A 16,693-nucleotide genomic window follows, 5' to 3' on the forward strand; every position below is an offset into this window, starting at 1 on the left:
ATGGCTTGCTTCACCGATAGTGACAGCTCTTGGACCCCATATTGAGTTGACAGAAACAGAATCCAAATGCAATTACCCTCAAATGAAAGCTGAGTCTGCACTTAAAGCACATCTAGATTGTTACCATTATGGGGGTGTAGAGCAAAAATGAGTCAATGTCAAACATTTTATGGACCAGACTGTATATTTTCTTAACCGAATAAACAAACTCAGAAAAAAAACAGGTCCCTGGAACACAATTTGAAGATCGAAAGCTACCTAGTTATTTTCTCCGTTTACAAACTAGCTAGGCTTGTTTTTGGTTCAGTGCCTCAAAATAGTTTTGACTATTGAGATCAGATAGAATAATTTAAGGGTTGCACGTAAATAAGTTTTGTAAACTAATGGCAGGCTCTGTAAATATAAAGCCAGAAACAGCAGTTTTTTTTATTAACAGCGGCAAGTAACTACCTAGCAAGCTGTTGTATCGACAACATGCATGGTTGTGTTGTATACAAGTAAAATAAATAAACACACAAAGGCAGACATGACACATTTGTATCTGGTAGTGCAGGGGATTTTTTTTTTTTAATAATCAACGCTACTGAAATCACATTGCTATTATCTACATTATTTCGATATATCTGAATGTTATACTATACAAAATCAGTATGGAGCACCACTACCCAACCACCCAAAACAAACCTGTACAGGAAAAAACAGCAGGTACAGCATACTGTCAAAACTCTTCCAAGGGCTATATAACAGATTCTTCAGCTATATAATTCTCTGGGGAAAAAAACAAAAACATATTACATACATATTACAACTAAGCTTATGCCAAAGAAAATGTACAATATGCACAGTTAGGAAAAGTACAAAATTAGAAAGCGATAATTTCCTTGGAGTTTGATAAATGCTAATTATACTTTTATTGTAAAATGTCTTTTTAAAAATGGCTGCGGTAAAGGTATAAATAGATTTTTTGGGGGGTTACGGATCCATGAATCCACTTCTTTGCATGAAGAAACCATAAGCTTTTTTCCTTCAGGTGATGTCATGGCGTAAGAGCTGGGAGGGGTTAGCAGTTCTCTAAAGAGTTCATCATTGAAACCCCCATAAACACACATCAAAAAGTCTTAATGTCATTCCTCTCCCAAAACCGTCTTTTGTTGTTATCTAGAAACAATACACATGAGGGTTTCAAATCTCACAACAGAGCAGGCCGCAGGACATTTCTGCCTGCAAGGGAGTGGGGTTGAATCCTCCGATGTATTCTCGTGCTGTTGGTAGGTCGAGTTGACGGCAGCTGATTCACTGATTATTTTTGGCTTTGGCATGTGTGAGGATGTGAGACTTGAGGTTGGTAGACTGGGCAAACTTCTTGTTGCAGCCGTCGAACGGGCATACATAGGGGCGGTCTCCAGTGTGAATACGCACATGCGTGCGTAGGTTAAAGTCCAGAGAGAAGCGCTTGCCACAGCCCTCAAATGTGCACTGGAGAGGAAAAGAGAGTTAAACCACAGAAATGTCTCAGACCAAGGTAGAAAAACGCATCTATCAAGTGACCATCAGATTAAAACATTTCAACAGTAGTATTTTACAATAGAAAGAAGGAACCCACCTGGAAGGGTTTCTCCCCAGTGTGTACGAGTTGGTGTCTCTTCAGCTTTGAGCTCTCCACGAAGGCTTTGCCACACTCGGCACAAACGTGTACACGGGGCCCATGGGTGTGCAAGTGCTTCCTCATCGCCGAGTTGTCCCTGAACATCTTTGTGCATCCCTGAGGAAAGAACCATGGTAGAAATTAATCACACGGGAGATGATTATTTAATCAAACGGTGTGGCCCTTTTTTAGTATGTGGTCCTCTGTCACTCAATTGGAAGCATGGCACTAGTATGGTTGAGGGTTTGATTCCCCATGGGGTAGAGCCCCCCTAACACACACACATGGACATACACTCCCAGTAAAGGAGTTTGGGTGATTCTACTTTTTTTTTCTATATTTTTTCTATAGCTTGTCCTTAGCCCAAATAATGATCAAGTTAGACCATTATTTACTTGTGAATGTTCACTACATATCACATTAGCCTCTATCCATCCTCTTGGGGGGGCACGTATATGATAGTTCGACATTAATATTCACATAACACTTAAAATGTGTTTTTGAAAAACAGATAGACTCCCTGCAACAGGGATAGGCAACCGCCAATGAGATAGACATACATGCTCAATATGGATGTTACACTGCCTTTTAAGTGTCTGCAAAATGGCAGTAGAAAGCGTTTCACTTCTATGATTTAATGAGTCTCCTAATGGAACAGGCTGTTTAAGCAGGACTTGATTGAAACATTGATAAAAGGCAAAGGCAAAATAGACCAGGCCATTGGTGAGGACTAATAGGAACAAAGGTTTGACATTATCAGAAGTGGGATTATTTTAAAATCGATAATCGTATTTCATTAGATGGGGTTTCATTTAGTCACTTTCCATGAATGGAATGAAGAGGAATGGAATGGAATAGGAGGTAATGTGAAATGTTCTCATTTCTTAGCATTGAAACATCCTGTCACACAAGATAACAAGATGAAAGTCCTCCTCCTTTCACCAAACACATATGATGTCATTAAAGCTGGTGCCGGTCAGAAAACATCACTCACTTTGTGTGGGCAGGCTATGGTCCTGGGGGCATCGTCTTCTTTTATCTTCCGTGGCTTCATTCTAAAGTGAAAAAAAAAGCTTCAATGCATTGCATTTCAAGATGGGGCTGGTGATATGTATAAATAAATAAAATATATACAATTTTAATTTAATTTGTGTAAGCCTGGACTTAAAATATTAAATAATCGAATTGCTGTTCATGACATAATGAGAATCAAACTGAGACACCAAAACGTTTCAGAATCTATTTAGTGAGAAATGTGATTCACAATTGATTAAATATAAATATTAAATATTATTAAAGTAATAATCTTGAACATTATCATATGTCGCTTTCACATTATTGCCAAATATAACACAATGGGTATTTTATACCTAGTACCTAGTCTGTATGTACATTTGCTGCTCTAAACACAAGTGTCTGGTAGGACATTCCCGGAAAGATCATCCCACACAGGAAGTGACACGTTTTACATCACAAGTACAAACAGCAGTTTGTTTGGAATGAATAGAAGACACAACTCAGCGGTATAAGGATAGAAAGCACATGAAAACAGCAATGACTGCTTATCACTAGGGATGCCCCGATCTATCGGCCACCGATCGGTATCGGCCGATAATCAGTATAAATATGCGATCGGTGATAATGCTTTATTTTCGCCGATTGTCAAAACCGATCGAAAAACATGATCCAATTCTTAGCGGAGTTCTCACTCGCTGAGTTCTGTCTGAGAGCTGCGGCGTCTGCTCCTCCTCCTCCAGCCCCTCCCGCACCCATGTAAACAAGCTCGGGCAATAGTCTGCTCTAACCTAGTGCATGCGACCTCCGTGAGCTAACGTTAGCTACCGTTACAAAATGACCCAGTCAACTATTCACTTTTAGTTTAATACATGAGGCATTGTCTAACGGTATCTAGCCGGCTAGCTACTGATAGCTCCTGATATCAACAAATGCTCCAGAAATAGTCTAGTACTAGTGTATGATACCTCCGTTAGCTCACGTTAGCTCACTGTTCAAAACGAAATGTCCCATTCAACTAAATAGTTCACTGAGGCGTTGTCTTAACGTTATCTAGCCGGCTAGCAGTAGCTACAGATAGCTCCCGATATCAATGTCTTATAACATTGACTCGATGCGTATTCGAGCCCCGGCTTGCATCGCAGTCACAAACGGGGCTAGCTGAGGGAGTAGGGTATATCTGCAGAGCCGCAGATATACCCTGCTGAGGGCATGCTGAATGTGATTTGATCAAAGCAGAGTATACACACAGACAGTGGAGATAGCGAGCATTTTGACTTGTTGCGTGGTGGCGATGTCTCGCAGATAATACAACTACAAGTAGGGCTGGGCGATAAAACGATAACTATCGCGATAAATTATTTCCTCGAAATAAACATGAAACGTGATCGCAAAGTTTCGATATATCGATTTTCCAAGCTTGGATATCAGCGCACACACACTAACAACCAATCAGTGAAGGAGATGGCGACAGCGAAGGAGACCCGCGGTGCACCTCTGGGTAGTAAACAAGGCTGGCTAGGATCATTAGCTTGCACGCCGCTATTTTATAGTTTACGTGCGGAGTGGGTGTGTGGCGTGAATTCTGAGGGTAACGGTTAGAGTAGTGTGGGGTATGCTGCGCCACGGTGGATGTTGTTGCAATGTATTGGGGCGGAACGGAGTATTTCAGGGTGATAGTTAGTACATTTGAAACAAGGCTGGCTAGGATCATTAGCTTGCACGCCGCTATTTTATAGTTTACGTGCGGAGTGGGTGTGTGGCGTGAATTTTGATGGTAACGGTTAGAGTAGTGTGGGGTATGCGGTGGACGTCGTTGCAATGTACAAGATACAAGAGTTTTATTTGTCACGGCATACAGGTATACAGTGAAATGCGGGGGGTCTCGCCCGCAACGATGTGAAATAGTACAAGTAATAATAATAAGAGTCCAACCAATAGAGCGACATAGTGCAATAAACAAGTAAACAAAGTAGGCATATCGGTATCTGTACATGAGCTATTTACAGAGCATGGTAGGACATGCTAGGTCCTGTGGCAGTGCAGTACACTGTTAGCTACGGATGAGGCATTGGGTCTTTATGTACACTGCTATACAATGCTATATTATACGATCTCAAGCTATACTATTCTTAAAGTGATCTTTCCTTCTGTAAAGTGTCTATAGTGTGAGCGTGTGCAGCATGAGTGAGTGTGTGCTCATGTTAAAGTGGCTGCTAGTGTGTGAGCGTGTACAGTGTGTGTGCTCATGTGTGCTTGTGCGTGGAGAGTTCAGTGTTCAAGGCTCTGATGGCCTGGGGGAAGAAGCTGAGCCTAAGTATCTCTGTCCTCGTTACTGGTGCTCGCAGGCGTTTGCCTGACCGCAGCAGCGTGAACAGGCTGTTGTTGGGGTGGTGAGGGTCTTTCATTATCCTGCAGGCTCTGGATTTGCACCTCTTGTTGTATAGGACCTGCAGGGTTGGTAGTGCAATACCAGTGGTACGCTCGGCTGAGCGCACCACTCTCTGTAGGGCCTTCTTGTCCTGTGCCGTGCTGTTGCCATACCAGGCAGTGATGTTTCCAGTCAAGATGCTCTCTACAGCTCCGGAGTAGAAGGACTGGAGTATCTTCCCAGATACTCTGAACTTCCTTAACAGTCTCAGGTGGTAGAGGCGCTGCTTAGGGCTGGGCGATATGGCCTAAATATGATATCACGATATTTTCTGACCTTTCGGCGATACACGATACACATCACGATGTTTTTCTTTTTTTCCCCAAACAATTCATTATGAGGCTTACCAAGACAGTATTTGAGTTTGCAAGCTAACATTAAAGACTAAATAAAATACCCATGCATTTAGCATTTTTATATTATATATTAGATTTAGATTATTGGATTATTAGATTATATATTGCATATATTTAGCAATGAGATATTATATGATTTAGATATGAAATATGATTAATTGAAAATGGGGGACCCTGATGTAAACAAGACGAAAGACTTTCTCTGGTCTGCATCCCCTTAACAATTGTATGTATTGAGCTGTACTGTACCCATTCTGCAATATGTTAATAAAGTTTTAAATCAATCAATCAATCAATAAATAAATAGCATTTTAGCATTTTTATGAAACTACTGTATATTTGTATGTCTCTAAATGTTTTGATGAATTGAAAATGGAGGACCCTTATGTAAAAAAGCCGAAAGTCTTTTTCTGGTCTTCATCCCCCAGTCCACTGTTGTTGTATTGAGCTGTACTGTATTGTACCCATTCTGCAATCGTTAATAACGTTTTCATTCATTCGATCATTCAGCCGGCAACAGAATAATTTTGATTGACAGTCGAGTCTGCCAATTACGTCACACCGATTGAACCCGCCCTGCTGTTCTTAGCACCAATCGGCAAGCTCTATGCGTTTTTTACTTCCGCAATTGATTTTGACGAGAGCTGAGCTCAGCTCAACGACAACAACAGCTCCCTGCGGCAGACGAGTGATTACCAGCGCACCGCAGCATGACTAAACAAGCCATAATGATTTTATTGCAACGAATGTTATAATAAAAGCCTTTCCATACATCTGTCTGATTGAAAACTTTATTAACAGACCGCAGAATGGGCATGCACAACTCCGCACGGGCTGAGATATGAACAGTAACGCTTGCTATCTATGTCGTCATCGGACATTGCTATGTTTGGGTAAATACGCTAATGTTATTGAACGTGTAACTATATAACGTTAATGCCACAAAACGAATGCCTTTGTTAATAATAATTAGTAACTTTGATGCAGTATTGTGTGTGGGGGCGGCGTTGTTCAAAAGTTTGAACGGGTGTGGACCAGATTGACGCGACACAATCCTCTTGGGCAAAACATCACGATATCCACAATACGTTAAAAAAGTGTATCGTTAATGAACTGTACCCGATATTTATATAATATCGTCATATCGCCCAGCCCTAGCGCTGCTTCGCCTTTTTTACGACTGAGTCTATGTGTGTTGTCCATGTCAGGTCCTCTGAGATGTGGAATTGGGGCAGAACGGAGTATTTTAGGGTGATAGTTAGTACATTGTCGTGGGATACACCGCTTGCTCTGGCTAACTGTTAGTTCCATTCTTATAATGCATATCCAGTGGCGGTAGGTTGCCCCCTGGTGGAATATAATAATCTATGCACTGGTGTGCGCGGACTGATGACGCAAAACAAGCAAGTCTATTAATAACCCGTCTGTCTGCGCCGGGCATAAGAAGTTAATTAAACTTGACAGAAATTATATCGACGATAATTATCGATATAGAGTGATATGAAAATAATTTTATAATTTTATCGCAATAACGTTTTTGGCCATATCGCCCAGCCCTAACTACAAGTATAACTATATAATATATATATATATATTTTTTTTTTATTATCTTCTTAATCTCCTTCTTTTTTCCGATTTTTCTCCCATCCCACCCTTCCTGGTTGTTGCGCACTTTCTCCTACTGTTGGTCCGAGAGACCGGAGACTGTCACATGCTTTCCTCCAGCCTGGCCGCCTATAGCTTATTCCCAGCGGAAGAGTGCTGCCGAGTGCTTCCGCGTTTTCCCTGATTGGCTGCGACACGCCCTGCGGAGCGGCAGAGCTTGCGGCATTATGTAGCCGTAATCCCTGATGTTTTTCATTCGACGCTTAGCTCAACTGGCAGCGCTGCGGACCCTGCGGTCCGTTGGTGACAAGTTCGAATCCCTTCATTTTTTTTTTTTTTTTTTTTTTTTTTTTTTTTTAAACGTGCATTCTTTCGCCGGTTAAGTTAAGCATTGTTTCGGAGTTGGTTATGGTTAAGGTTAGGCATTGTTTCGGAGTTGGTTAAGGTTAGAAGGGTTATGTTTAGGCGCTGTTAAGGAGCTGGTTATGGTTAGAGTTTGTCTTAGAGAATGGCAATATTCTTTCGGAGTTGGTTATGGTTAAGGTTAGGCATGGTTAAGGTTAGGCATTGTTTCGGAGTTGGTTAAGGTTAGAAGGGTTTTAAGTTTAGGCGCTGTTAAGGAGCTGGTTAAGGTTAGAGTTTGTCTTAGAGAATGGCAATAGACAGCCTATTTCCGCGCTGCAGCGCGAGGCAATAGACAGCCTATTTCCACGCTGCAGCTCTCTCGCGCTGCCGTGGTCACATGGGCGTCATGGCCAATCAGAGAAAACGCGGAAGCACGCGACGCACTCTTCCGCTGGGAATAAGCTACAGGCAGCCTGGCCGCGCAGATTCTCACTGGGAGAGTGTAACGTGTGGGAGGCTGCACTACCTCTCTCCAGATACTACCCTCGCTGAGCAGGCGCCCCGACCGAACTGTAGGGGTCACTGTCCACAACGCCCAGGACCCACCCGCCAGCTTTCCCACCATCTAATACTGCCAATTGTATTAGTGTGAACGGCCAGCCAAGCTGGTGACAACGCCGGGAGCTGGATTCGAACACGCGAATCCAGCATCTCCGGCGTTGGTGACGAACGCAATCTCCGCTACGCCACCTGAACGCCCTAATATATATATGTTATAAAAAATATATATATATAATTTTTTTTTAATCAAAAACGATCTATATCGGATCGGTATCGGCCGATATGGCTCAAGACGATCGGTGATAAAAAACGTGATCGGGGCATCCCTACTTATCACCAATAGATGAACCAAAACAAACCTACCACAAGTACATTCTCAAACTGTGGAAACACTGCATATGAAGTAGGGATGCACGATAATTATCGGGCCGATATCAGCAATTATGACGTCATTCCGATAACGTTATTAATAGCTCCGATAATATAATATATTTTTTGGTAAAAAAAAATGCGGTGTGGGTGAATTTGGATGAAATGCGTTTGTTTTGACTGTCGGCTCCTCCCGTTTTGCCAGTACTGTGGTACGACTGGTAGCGTGTGGTTTAGGAACAGGGCGTTTTACACAAATCCAGCGCTCCCTTTCTTGGCTGTGACGTAGCCACGTACGTTTTTTGAAAGCAGCGCGGATGTAAACAAAGATGGCGACGCTAGTGGGGATTGTTTCAGCAGGGAAAAGTTCGCTTGCTATTTGTAATAAATGCAATGCAGAAGTTCCACGAGGAGGGAAAAGTGCAGCGGCTTGTGATACATCCAACCTAGCAGGTCACCTGCGGCATCACCACCGCTGCGATGGTGTGTTATTGTGTTAACCTTTTTTTTTGATCCACCTTTTCTCCCATTTTTCTATATTTTTCACCCATCCCAATTTCGTATCATCCAATTCAACCCTCCCCTGTCACGGACGCTGTTTCTTGCCTCCCACAAGCCGGCTGCAATGTGGACTAAGTCATACATAGCACAAGTCCCCTCCGGTACTTGAGGTAACAGCAGTCGCATCTTTTCACCTGCGCAGCTCGATCTCTCAGTGGCGAGGAGTAACGCGTGGGAGGCTCACGCTGCCCCCGACACTTCCTGATTCTACTGTGCAGGCGCACCAACCGACCTGTAGGAGTCGCTGTTCACAACGCCCGATCCCCACCCTTCAGTTTCCCTCCCCGTAATACGGCCAATGTGTATTACTGTGGACGACCAGCTAAACTGAAAGCAAATGTGGAGCGCTGGGCTCGAACTGACGAGCCCAGCGTCTCCAGCATTTCGTGGTGAGTGCCTTGCCCACTACGCCACGTAGCCGCCCGTTATTGTGTTAACTTAAAAGCCTGCGACGACGCGGGGAGCTAAGCAAAGCTAGCCCCTTTCATGGCTGATGCAACCCTTGGTTGAATACGCAGTCACTTATTGCTCCGTAGTAGCCAGGTTAATTTGCACCACCAAGGACTGCTTAAAAGCTAGCGGCTTGAGCCCTTGGGTCATTTCTGTCAAACTTCTTTAATTTAGCAAACGACTCGTCAATAGGTACAAGCGTGCTCGCGCCGCCGTCGTAGGCTTCTAACACCATCGCAGCGGTGGTGATGCCGCAGGCGACCTGCTAGGCTATGTGTCCACTCAAAGCCTTTCTTTCAAGGCGGACAGCTTTGAAAAAAGAAGAAAAAAAAGCTTTGAGCGTCTTAGGTTGGATGTATTATAAGTTGTTGACGGATTGTGAATTTTCATTTGGAAAAATAAATATAGTCACTTTATCAGTCAAAACTGTTGTCTTGGCTTTTGTTTCTGTTGTCTGGTTAGGTCAAAACTACAGGAATATACATTTAAGTTGGTGTTAAGTTATTGTCCTGGGAAGTCTTTTTATGTATTATTATTATTGTATTGTGATATGTTTTGTTTCATGTTGGAAAAAAGAAAAAGATAAAAAAATATATATACATTAAAAAATTTTTTTTAATACAATAAATATCGGTTATCGATATCGGTTATCGGCTTGAGGAGCATAAAGTTATCGGTATCGGTGTCAAAATCAATATCGTGCATCCCTAATATGAAGTACAGCATGTGCTGAAAAGACTACCTTTTGACAACATAATTTAGGAGTAGGAAATAGGGATAGAACCAAAATTCTGAACTTGACCTTTAATCTTAACTAAATTGTATATCATGGTTCAAGATATACACACACAAACAGTGTGACCATGCTGTGCATCAATATATTGCCCAGTACTATCCAGGATAACCTTGTTGGAGCACCTGGTCACTGGGTGAGCAACACACCAGCGACACATCGGCCTGGGTTTACAATAAAGCTCAAGTTGTCACTCACCGTGCAAATTCTGCCAACTGTTTGGGATCCGACAGGTCGATGCCGGGGATACCTCCGGGAGGCAGCTTCTTTCCGGTCATGTATTCAGAGTAGTCTGGAGGAGAATTCTCACCAATGATCTGTTCTTCATGATCTATATCTTTCTTGTCATCTGAGAGAGGGAGAAGAGAGTGTAATATGGGCTTTACCGCGTTTGACCAAACACTGGTTTGAACTCAAATAAATGCTGATTGGACGGACTTATTGCTGAGCACCTGATGGGAACCTTGTGATCAATTCAGTGTGCAATCGCTAGATAGGTATAGTGGAGATTTAAAGATGGGTCACGGATATCATAACCTAGTAAAAATGTTTAAAAACATTAGCTCTACGCAAGTAACGTTACTTGTATACTTTTTCAATAAATTCTAAAGCCACCGATAATACGGGAAATATGTATGTCAGTCATGTATTGACTTCTTTGCGAAAACTGAAGCTAATATAACCTAATAAAACGTGTGAGCAGAAATAAAACAAACTCATGAAATCGTGACAATCAAAGTTCAAACACGTGTCAAGGATTAAACTCCAACCATGTAACGTTAGCTACTTCAAACATTACAACATAAAGAGACCACTGCACTTCCACATTACATGGATCGTGATGGGGGGGGCGATACAATTAATGAATGTTGATTAGAGCTAGAGCCATATGAAATTCGTTTTATTATTTTCCAAATTCCATTAGATTTTTTCCCAAATTCCGTTTTTCCGTTTTAATATTTCAGAATTCAGTATTTAGCTTTTTATGCTCATTTTACCATCAGAAATAGTGTCTAATAAGTGGGAATGAATAAATGTCCACAATTGAATGAGATATAACAGTCCATTTAATGTTTTTAAGTGCTGCAACTCAGAAATACCGGTAGTTCAATTTTACACAATATTTTTTTTATCCACTTTTTCTCCCATTTTCTATTTTTCTCCCATCCCAATTTTCGTATCATCCAATTCAACCCTCCCCTGTCTTTGAACGCTGTTTCATGCCTCCCACAAGCCGGCTGCAATGTGGACTAAGTCATACATAGCACGAGTCCCCTCCGATACTCGAGGTAACAGCAGTCGCATCTTTCCACCTGCGCGGCTCGATCTTTCAGCGTCAGGGGTCTGGGCTTTGGAGGGGCCCCGCCCCCGTCGCTTCCTGATTCTACTGCGCAGGCGCACCAACCGACCTGTAGGAGTCGCTGTCCACAACGCCCGATCCCCACCCATCAGTTTCCCTCCCCCTAATACTGCCAATGTGTATTAGTGCGGACGACCAGCTAAACTGAAAGCAATGTGGAGCACTGGGCTCAAACAGGGAGGCGAACCTGTTCGAGCCCAGTCTCCAGTATTCGTGGTGAGCGCCTTGCCCACTGCACCACATAGCCGCCCAATTTTACAATATTTTTCAAATAATATTGTGACAAAATAAAAATGCACACAAAATAAAAATACACATTTCAAGTGTAAACAATAGATACAGCTACTACTGACATTATCACAATGACAATGTCAGTAGCCTAGCTATATCTATTATATTGTGATGAAATATAGTAATGCATAATTTAAGCACCTTTAGTTTAGTTTATTTCGTTTATAAAGGACAGTGTATATTGACAATCATTTGCATTAAACAAATGGATGGGTGCACCAGATTTAGCTAGAAGCCATCATTTCCATCTATAGTCCTATGTACTGTAACGTTACATAGCTGTTTAAGTTAATTTAGTTTATAAAGGACAGTGTGTAATGACAACCGTTTGCATTAAACAAATGGATGGGTGCACTAGATTTAGCTAGAAGCTACTGTATCATTTCCATCTATAGTCCTATGTACTGTAACGTTACATAGCTATTTAATCACAATAGTGTCGTGTTTTTGTGGGTCCAGTCCGCGGTACGTTGACAGAATTTGCAAAACACCTTATCGCCGGAGGCATACAAGACACGTCATTAGGATACTGCTCTGCTCTGAATTTAGGGCTTATTGCGGAATTTCTTAGCTTCTTGACGATGTTAACATCAAAGCAGCCAGACGCTTGGAGACTGCTGTGTTGTGTGTAACACGCAGCGGTCCCCGCCACGCCGGTCGCGTCTATGCCAAATACAACGCACAAACGTTCCACCCAAAAACGGAATTTCAGTACAGATTAGGCAAAATTCTGCAATATTCCACGTTTTGCAGTCGATTCCATTTTTATTAGTCAATTCCGTGATACCGTCCGCAATTCCGTGAACGCGGATTTCATATGGCTCTAATTAGGGATGCCCCGATCACGTTTTTTGCCACAGATACCGATCGTCGTGAGCCATATCGGCAGATACCGGTCGTTTTTGATAAAATGTCTATTTTTTTTAAAATAAAATATATATATTATATAATTAGACTTGTACTTGTATTATCTGCGAGACATCGCCACCACACAACAAGCTCCACTGTCTGTGTGTACTCTAGTAGCCTCCAGCTACGGCCAGGATTCTCCGGAGCTGCAGCTGGACCTATACTCGAGTAGCCTCCAGCTAGGGCCAGGATTCTCCGGAGCTGCAGCTGGACCCTATTGGTATAACGTTACTGTGCTCAGCAAGCCCTCAGCTCTAATATGCGTCGAATCAGTGTTATAAGACATTGATATCACGAGCTATCTGTAGCTACTGCTAGCCGGATATATAACGTTAATACAACGCCTCAGTGGATTATTTAGTTCAATGGGACATTTCGTTTTGAACAGTGAACTAACTTGCGCTAACGTGAGCTAACAGGTATCATACACGTCTCTACTAGACTATTGCTGGAGCATTTGTTGATATCAGGAGCTATCAGTACTGTAGCTAGCCGGCTAGATACCGTTCGGTTAGACAATGCCTCATCATGTATTAAACTAAAATAGTGAATAGTTGACTGGGTCATTTTGTAATGTTAGCTCAGGGAGACGCTATCCTCCCGTCCCACTAGACTAGACCGGTGTTTACATGCGTGCGGGAGGGGCTGGAGGGATGAGCAGACGCCGCACCACCCGGTGTCTGAGACAGAACCCAGCGAGTGAGATCGGTTTAGAAGATCGGCAAAAATAAAGCATTATCACCGATCGCATATTTATACTGATTATCGGCCGATAACAAACGGGGCATCCCTAGCTCTAATTAGAGCCTTGACGTAAGTGGTTTGTATCAATATCTACACATAAGTGGTTTGTTTGAGTCTCCTCCCCACCATATGTATATATTCTCTCCCAGAGACAGAGACAGTGGACAGACTTGTCTTTCTTGCCTGCAACTTAAAGTAATGGCTTTGCTTGTCCAAATGACAATACTGACCAAATTGAGATTTATTTTTCTCTTGTCCATTTATTTTGTTTGCTTTCTAATTTAAAATACAGTTTGAAACCGTCTGTACACAGTAGGCTATGTGTGCTAGCAAAACTAGACTCCAGTCACGAGTCACGGTGCACATGTGCGGTGGTTTGTCCACCAAAAAAGCGCCAAAAGATCGAAAATAAACTAGCAGAGCCAGAACTGTTCAACTCCCCTGGAGCCAGCCAGCAGAGAAGCCGGTTTACTTTAGCTTTTAAACCAACTGCAGCCTGAGAACTGGAGTGTGAGGGGGTGTAACACTAAAGATGGCGGCAATGACAAAGAATTACTGCAAAATAAACATACATCTGTTGTTATATATAAAAAAAAATATATATATAAAAAATTATATACTATACGATAATTATCGATATCGTTATCGATATCGAGAAATATGATAACATTATCGCGATATGATTTTTTTCCATATCGCCCAGCCCTACGCTGGGTATCTTTGAAATTCATATCAGATATATTTTTGACACACCCCCAGCTCAGAAGCAGTGCTTGTTACTTAATACGAGCCTGGTAGCGGCATAGCTGAGAGTGACTGCGGTTACAAAAGCCCCTGGCTTGCAGATCGCAGTCACATAAGGGGCTAATCAGGATCTATGGGTAACAGTACTGTATATTTGCATATCGTATATGTCACAAATGTAACAGTACTAAATACCTGTATGTCATGTATGTCCCTATGGCCTATGCCATAAATGTCATGTATGTCATATATGTCCTGATGAATTGAAAATGGGGGACCCTGATGGAAACAAGACAAACGTCTTTCTCAGGTCTGCATCCCCTTAACAATTGTGTGTATTGAGCCGTACTGTATTGTACCCATTCTGCAATCTGTTAAATAAAGTTTTCATTCATCATTCAGCCTTGACGTAAGTGATTTGTATCTACAAGGCTCAAATCAACAGTAATTCAAGCGCTCCCTTGCCCCTCCCCCCGCTCTCTCCCAGGAGCCCAAACTACCGGAAGTGTCGCTGTGGTCTATCACATGAAGCCCGCCCCGCCCCCAGGAGCTCAAAATACCGGAAGTGTTGCTGTGGTCTATCAACGTCTCGTGAAGCCCGCCCCCTCCCCCCGCGGCCTGCTGCTGAACTGCGCCACAGCGGCCTAGCAGCAGAGGAGCAGCGCACTCGCTCCCACACTCGCCGCCATCTTCCCCGGCCAAAGAAACGCCATTTTTTCGGGCCGCCATACTTTCTAGACCGGGAAAATATGGCGGCGCCCATCAACACATAAAACATGGCTTCCCATAAAAACAAAACATTTCAAAAAGAGCTGCAAGTGGTTCCGAGTTGGCGAATAGTTGCCAGTTTGTCGGAGGACGACGGGCGCACGAGGCCTAGTCGCTGCATGCAGACACAGAACAATGCGAGCAGCCAAGCTTGCAGGAATTCACCTCAGATTCTCAACTTACCCGATGCCCACATCGTAACTGAAAACTCCCCTTCCAACGTCTTTATTTGGACCTGCTTCTGTTCCCACTTTCTACCCATTTCTGATCCGCCCAAATAGCTCTTTTTGCCCGCTCTCTTCCCGCTTCCCCCCTTCTTCATCCGCCCCGCCGACGAGCTTCTCCCGGCGACAGTAACCAGAGTCTGTTCGATATAGTCCTCAACGGCGGGGATCGGGACAGGGATGAGGATCTGGTCGTCGAAACCATCGTCTGTGTTGAGGTCGTCATCATCCTCACCCACTACCTCTTCCCTTGTTTGCACCAAAATCACTTCTTGGTGATGGTGAATAGAGTGTGGATCGTCCGTGTCAAGGGGCTGTAATGCGATCATAGGCTGGTCGTCGTCGTCGTCCTCGTCGTCTTCTTCAACTACTGTCTCGATAGTCTCCACTTCAATTTCCACTATCTCGGCTGGCATCTCCGACCCATCCGTCTCTATGTACAGGGTATCACCCGATGCCATGTCAAAAATCCCAGATGTTCTTCTCCCACTTTCAATGTTTATGTGCCGCTTACCCTTTCGCCTGCTCTGCCTTCTTCCTCCTTCGACAACACAACTACTCCACACTGTTTCCCTGTTCTCGTCGGCACTAGACGGGAGTTGGGCACTCTCGCGTGATTTGGTACTGATGGATGAACTTCAGAAATGAACCCAAATAAAAAATAAATAAACAAATAATAAAACCTTCATGAAAACTATAATGCATGGAAATAAGTTACGGTTAGGTTAAATACGTCTATTTGACAATACTGTAAATGTGGACGAAGAACCAATACAAATATGAATCGTTTAATCTGGCGCATTTGTATTTGATTCATAATGTGAATATTATAGTGCACATAATAGGCCATACTGGTGATTTACTGTTGATCGACTTGAGGTCATAGCGAGCTTCACCCACCTTATTTGACCACTGCTGATGCATCACTGCACACCACATAGCCTACATACTGTAGACATATGCATAACATTTACATTTGGTCAATTAGCTGACGCTTTTATCCAACGCGACTTCCAAGTTCTGTACAACAAGTCAGCAGGAAGGGTACAACTCTTTCAGCTGAGTAACAACAATCATCAAACAGTGTTGAGACTTGGGTGCTACAGTCTGTCTTGAGTGCATAGTAGTAAATTAGTATAGTAGGGGTAGGTTGTTAATTAGGCTAGGAAGATAATTTTGTGGAAAGTGCATGATACGAAGGTTGGGTTTGTTTCTCCTTCATTTCAGATATTGATTGAATATACCATTATGCAATAAAATATAAAAAAGGTCCAATCGTTTCAATTGATTGCGTGGTGTAAAGGAATGTGGATCACTACCCACTTTCAAAACCTCTCTCAAGAGACACCTACGGGAGACTGCAATTCAACACTGGCCCCTGTAAATATCCTAACCCAACCCCCTCCAATGTACAGTCATTTACCTAGTATGGTTTTGTCAATAGTCCAATGTACAATTTTGTTTGTTTGTACAGAGTCTCCCCCCCCTCAATGTACAGTTTTGCTTGTTTATACAGTGTGCCC

At 42.9% G+C, this 16,693-nt stretch overlaps 1 protein-coding gene across 1 annotated transcript; it reads right to left on the reverse strand.

The window, feature by feature from the left end:
- Positions 1–544: 544 nt before the first annotated feature.
- On the reverse strand, positions 545–15,737 carry yy1a (YY1 transcription factor a). Its single transcript, XM_084309527.1, has 5 exons — positions 15,130–15,737; positions 10,329–10,479; positions 2,640–2,700; positions 1,604–1,762; positions 545–1,476 (listed from the first exon to the last, which is right to left on the reverse strand). The coding sequence occupies exons 1-5, from the start codon at positions 15,629–15,631 to the stop codon at positions 1,294–1,296; spliced, it is 1,056 nt and encodes a 351-aa protein (XP_084165653.1). The 5' UTR covers positions 15,632–15,737; the 3' UTR covers positions 545–1,293.
- Positions 15,738–16,693: the final 956 nt, after the last annotated feature.

The sequence above is a fragment of the Notolepis coatsorum genome (assembly GCF_963971535.1).
Source record: "Notolepis coatsorum genome assembly, chromosome: 3".
Taxonomy (NCBI): Eukaryota; Metazoa; Chordata; class Actinopteri; order Aulopiformes; family Paralepididae; genus Notolepis; species Notolepis coatsorum.

Coding starts and splice junctions, on each gene's coding strand:
- yy1a (XM_084309527.1), bottom strand. CDS start 15,631: ATGGCATCGGGTGATACCCTGTACATAGAGACGGATGGGTCGGAGATG. Junction 10,480..15,129: donor AGTTACGATGTGGGCATCGG/GTAAGTTGAGAA, acceptor TCCCTCTCTCAG/ATGACAAGAAAGATATAGAT. Junction 1,477..1,603: donor CTGGGGAGAAACCCTTCCAG/GTGGGTTCCTTC, acceptor TTTCCTCTCCAG/TGCACATTTGAGGGCTGTGG.